Source organism: Sinocyclocheilus rhinocerous, unplaced genomic scaffold (genome assembly GCF_001515625.1).
Source record: "Sinocyclocheilus rhinocerous isolate Xijiao unplaced genomic scaffold, SAMN03320098_v1.1 scaffold8, whole genome shotgun sequence".
NCBI lineage: Eukaryota > Metazoa > Chordata > Actinopteri > Cypriniformes > Cyprinidae > Sinocyclocheilus > Sinocyclocheilus rhinocerous.
In genome coordinates this window covers 2,048,639-2,054,598 of record NW_015666800.1, presented here as the reverse complement: position 1 = coordinate 2,054,598, position 5,960 = coordinate 2,048,639, and the positions used below count along the sequence as shown (strand labels likewise).

General features: G+C 38.2%; 1 protein-coding gene across 5 annotated transcripts in view; it reads right to left on the bottom strand.

Moving 5' to 3' along the window:
• The window catches only part of itsn2b (intersectin 2b), a 33,080-nt gene that overhangs the window by 17,367 nt on the left and 9,753 nt on the right, over positions 1 to 5,960 (bottom strand). For all 5 annotated transcript variants that reach the window (XM_016544648.1, XM_016544649.1, XM_016544650.1 and 2 more), the window contains exons 3-8: positions 4,477 to 4,569; positions 4,178 to 4,241; positions 3,904 to 4,070; positions 2,938 to 3,144; positions 1,754 to 1,850; positions 1,500 to 1,642 (exon numbers count right to left, since the gene is read on the bottom strand). In XM_016544648.1, coding sequence (XP_016400134.1) covers positions 1,500 to 1,642; positions 1,754 to 1,850; positions 2,938 to 3,144; positions 3,904 to 4,070; positions 4,178 to 4,241; positions 4,477 to 4,569 — 771 coding nt within the window. The remainder of the gene's footprint in view (positions 1 to 1,499; positions 1,643 to 1,753; positions 1,851 to 2,937; positions 3,145 to 3,903; positions 4,071 to 4,177; positions 4,242 to 4,476; positions 4,570 to 5,960) is intronic.

Genomic DNA, 5,960 nt, shown 5'->3' with positions numbered 1-5,960 from the left:
ACGTAAATCATATACGATTTAAACAATATTAGTTTAAACTTCTGGTATACGGTTTTCTGAATGCACGCATCTGAAGCACACGGACAGAAAGCGGCTGTCACAGCATGTGAGTACTAAACTAAGTTCTCATTCACACACAAAAGTTTACGTTAAAAACACACATGAGTTACAAAAAACAGTCGGTTATGTCTGTGAAGGTAAACAGCTGGGAAATAAATCACATGTTTATTTTAGATCTGTGTGGCAGCAGCAACATACATTAAATAAATCAATAGATCCACTGCTCTCTCGTCTCCTCTAAGGCTGGGACTCTAAATAGTGTGATTTTCTAGGCCGATATGGCTAGGAACTATACTCATACTTTCAGGCGCAATTTAGTACACAGCGCCTGAAAATAGTCCCCAGCACGCTCCCTGTGCAAGCAGGTGGTCACATTGGTTAGGTTGACGGAAGTTAAGCCTATTTTCAGGTGCAGCGTAATATCATTGCGCCTGCTGCACCCATGGTACGGCAGCAAAGTTCCTTGATTATTACGCCGGAATTAGAGTATATTTCCTCGCCATATCGGCCTAGAAAATCACAACTTTTCATTTTCCGTCAGTCTTAATACACGATGTAACTACAGAAGAGTCAAGTTTTAAACTCTTTGGTTATTTTTGAGCGAGATGCTAACGGTCTAATTAGATTCAATGATCTATGCTAAGCTACAGCTAAAAGTGCTTCCGCCAGACCTGGAGATCGGCTGAATGGATTCGAAAACGGTAAAACTCAACTGTTTAACTCTAGGGGAGTTGGAAAATGAGCCCATTTTCAAAAATAGTGGAGTGTTCCTTTAAGGAAAAAAAATGCCTATTTGCTGTGTTTTATAAATGGTGACTTTTTTGTTTTGTTTTTTACAACCAGCTAGTAAATACTGTTGCTGTACTAAAATAACTGGTCTGACTAGAGCTGGTTGATATTCACAATGCTGGAATCCTCCTAAACCATCAACGCATTACAACATCTAGAAACTCTTCTCACACAGAAAAATGAGCGCCCCTTCTCAAATTACGTGTAACAAAACAGCTTGCCTATGAGATGTAGGCAGAGGGTTTACACTTAATGCCATACACCTTTGAAATAAACCTCACAAAGTCATGTTTTACCCACTTCCTCATTCCTGAAAGTCTCTAGTATGTACGTCTTTGTCATGAGATATGTAAGTGATACAGACAACTGCTTTGCAGATGAGCCATATGGGTGTGGACTGCCATCTTACTGCACTACTCGCCTTCATCCAAGTCTCTAAATCCCATATTAATCATAAAATCATGAGATTATCACAGTAATCACAGTGCAATTTTAAAAGTTTTGTCCCCAGGCATCATTAAGAGAACATATAGCATGTTAGTGCTAGCTGAACTATCTGTTTGCCATTATTTGCACACTAGTAAGACAACCAACCATTTTTTAAACCCATTACCGGTTTGATTCTTTGAAAATCATTTATAATTAAGTACCTGTTAAATAACCAATCATTTGCTTGTCCAGGCTGTTAAACTGCTGCCTATATTTGAGTCGTGATGCCTGTGGGACGGCCCAATCAGAAGGGCCGCCCTTAGGAGAGTTGCTGGCCAGTGATGTGGAGGGGGAGGGGTTTGAGCTGCAGACATAAGTACACAAGTCACTTTGTGTGCAGATACTATTATGCATGTAATCCTACACAAGAGGATTAATTATATACTATAAAGGTCCATGTGTGGAAGTTCCTGACCTGCTCGAGCCCAGGTCCAACAAAGATGGGTTCTTGTTCATTGGAGCGGCAGAGAAGCCCAGTGGAGAAGAGGAAAAGGAACTTGACACCGGGAGAGCTATGGAAAAAACACAACAAACACATCTTGAAAGAAAAATGTAGCCAATGGCACGCAATGGCAGAGACAGTGTACAAGCCATTACTGAAGGAACACATCATGCACGAGAATATAAGCCACAAAGTCATCATTTTGAGAGGGTTTAGGCATAAAGAGCTGCTTGTTAAAGGGGTCATATGATGCTTTTTTAAAGATCATTATTGCAAATCTTCCCAGATAGTGAGGTAGACATGTGGGGGCGTGTTAGAATGAGCCGTTTTAGGGGGGCGTGGCAGAGTCTTAACTTTGATAAAGAATATCTCTTTGGTTTTGAGACTTTAGTCTTTGCAACTTCAGGGATCTTATCTATGCACAATCAGCTTGTAACACTCCAAAGAGAAAGGAAAACTTGAAATCGCATCATATGACCCCTTTAAATCAACATATAGCTCAGTCTTATAGGTACAGGCTGACACAGGAAGACTGAAGCAGAGAAAATGCTGACTGCAGTAAGTGCAACAGAGATCAGTATCATTTCACCTTTAGCACACCGTACATTCACAGGGGCTCTTGGCTTTACAACATATCCACAATGACACAACACTATTATTCAAAAGTATGGGGTTGGTAAGATTTTTTAATGTTTTTGGAAGAAGTTATGCTCACACCAAGGCTGTAGTTTTTAAAAGTAACAGTAACATTGTGAAATATTATTACAATTTTAAATAAATTTTACGTAAGAAACATTATTATTATCAATGTTGAAAACAGTTGTGCTGATTAATAATTTTGCGGAAACCATGATAGTTTTTTTCAGGGTTCTTTGATGAATAGAAATAACATTTATTTGACATAGAACTCTTGTATCATGATAATTTTTTATGCTAATAGCTTTTAATCAGTTTAATGCATTCTTGCTGAATAATTATATATATTTTTAAATCTTACTGATCCTAAACAGTTTAATGCTATGTAGTACTGATCAAAATAAAGTCCTGGAGTGTTCTGACACACAATGAACCTGTGAACTGTCATAATCTCAAAAAACAAATGGCATAATTTTACTAGATTCAGGCTTCACTGGCATGTGGACCTTAGTGTCTCTTACTGGAAGTGAGAGGGATGGGGGTCGGGTGTAGAATGGCAATAGGTCCATTAGGCAGGGCTGGAGTGCTGATGGTGGGCATCACTGGCATCGACAGCCCTGTGCCCATCATGGGAGTCATGCCCGGCATGGGGCTCATGGTGGTCATTGGTATAGGGGTCAGAATGGGTACGTTCGGCATCATGGGTACATTTGGCATAGTTCCCATTCCTGCAAAAGCACAATGGCAAATTCAAATGGACAATAAGAGAACAAAACATGAGCATTCACTAAATATATTACTTGAGAGGTTTTCAAACCATTCCTTTTTGTAGCAAGTCCTCATTAGTTTGACGCTAGCAAAACTTTTTTACAAATATCAAAAACAAAAGCTACATCTTAAAGCTGACAAGCTGAGGACACATTTCTCTTGTACACTTCGAAGGTTGTGGTTACAGCCATCTGTTCTACATTACGACTCCACTGTATCTTGTGGCCATCAAGCTGTGCACCTGCTGTCATACGAAGGACTTTCATGAGGATTGAGGTTTTCCTAGCAAATGGGGAAGTGACAGTATTTTGCACTTTTGTAGCATTGGCTAAAACTGAAATCTACTTATAATGCTAATCAAGGGGTCTTTTTCCACCAAAACCAGTTGTAACTTAACATTAAACTACTATTGTACCTTTAAAGCTTAAATGACCTCTACATAACTGACCTCCATACAATGCTGGCCAGATTGCTGAACACTGATGTTTGAGCGGCATTCATGTGTGACTGCGGCCGGTCATGGTAACAAAAGAGAAAATTTGTCCTGTTCTGTATTGTGGTACTTAGTAAGGATAACAATTAGATTAACATTAATAATCTGTCGTTACAATAGTAAACGGTGTACCGATTCCCATTTTTGCTACAGTGCAAGACTGTTATAATCCCAATGGCCTCTCAGATCGTTGCTCGGCTGGTTATAGTGTAGTTTGGCAGCGTACCGAGAGGTGTTGCTGGCATGGTTGGAACTGGCACAGGTGGCTGCTTCATGATGATGGGCAGAGCTGGAGGAAGATTCTGTCCCTGCAGTTTCATCTTGATCAGCTTCATGGTTATAGAAAACTCCAGCCGGTCCATCCTACCATCTTTATTCATATCAGCCAGGGCCCTGCCATACACAAACAAAGCAATCAGGGCAAGACTTCTCCATCAATTTATTTTTTGTAATTAATTTTTTATTTTTTTTTTAGTTTGTACATGGTCAGGATTTCTTACCAGATCTCAGCTAGCACAGACTGGGGAAGCCCTGACTGAATGAAGAAGTTTCGTGCCTTCTCCCCTATACACAAAAAAATATATTAAAAAAAAATAAAATAAATAAATAATAATAAAATAAAATATTTTGGTAAATCATTTCATATGTAGTACAATGTAAATTAATTTGTATATAAAATTAATTTCAAGTAATTAATCTCTTATTAAAATGTTTAAATAAATAATAATATTATAATTATAATAATAAAAAAAGTTTTTAACATCTTAATATATTTTAACAATGGCTCCCCATTACATACCTGTAACAAAGCCCCGTTCTGGCGAGAGGGAGTCAAACTTCTGATCATGTTTGTCCCTCTCCTCTGGGGTTATAGCCCAAATACTCCGACCACCTTAAAAGCAAAGTAGACAAAAAGAATGAGGGATGAAGGTGAGAGAAAAAAAGAGAGAAAAGAAATAAACTACTAATAATGCAGGCAGATTCAATACTCAATCAACCCTCTACATTGCGAGTAAATCACTCGCTGTACAAATGCAGAAAGTTTTCTGTGAGGGGTAGGGTTAGGGGTAGGGGTGGGTTTAGGTTAAAGTGTATAACTATCTGTATATAAAAACAATAGAAGTCTATGTAATGTCCCCATTTAGTGTGTGTGTGTGTGTGTGAAAAATAGTATATCAGTCTGGCGAGTAAACAAAAAAAATGTACTAGCCAATGGCGATTATATTGCCAAGGTGTGCATAGAGGGTTGTCAATATTATTATAATTGAGCTACAGTGGGCTTTTGCATAGTCAGGCTGTTTGAATGATCTATGTGGCACATCACTTCAGTCTTTCGGCGCAAGCGTACAAATGCAAAGGCCAAAAAAAAAAAAGAAAAGAAAAAGTCACACTATATAACATTCCAATTTGCATTGTCTAGGTCTGACTTTATAAAACCCAAACTGCATTGGAACAAGATTTAAGATGAAAATGTTTGCATTTAAAAAAAAAAACAATTATTACTTTAGTCAGACTGAAATGTAACTTTTAATGTGCGTTTAAATGCACTTAATGTCACCCTGATATAGGCCTGGGTGATAAAACGGTATCGATATTTATCGACGGTACACCTTCGATAATGATATAAAAAATGTTCGAATTAGTGCACGATATGGTCATGTGCTATGAGTGACGCAGACAGCACACACAAACACGAACATGAGAGCTGTGCCTGCCTGTGATGAGGAGATTGTGAGTAAAGAATGAATATTAGTCGAATTTAAAATAAACATTTGCATTTGAATGCAAAAATAGTACAATCCAATGTTAGATGTGCGTCAGGGAGCGTCATCAGTGGAGCACGAGATGCGGTGATGATGATGTAAGTGACGTTGTAGTTTAATGTTTTGTTAGTCTAGCCCACGAGACGCGCAGTTGCTGCATTATTCATTCAAATATTAGAGAAATATAGAAGCTCAATGCGGAGAAGATCTTGATTAGGTTAAAACCGAAACCAAGCCATTCACACAGAACGCATATTCAGCGCATTTTTTAGACGGACAAATATGACTGCTGCACTCACGTCTCACACAAGAGATGTATAGAAAGCCATGCAAAGTTAAAACAGTTTAAACTTAAAGAAAACACATCGCGCATTTTTGTTGAGGTTTATTCCTTTTCACTGCGTCTCATATGTTTTCAAATTCATTCTGTGTGAATGGCGCTTCGGCTCTTTGGATTAAGCAATGCATAAATACGTGATGCTGTTTTGTTCATAATTGTTTATGCAATTTACGAAATTAT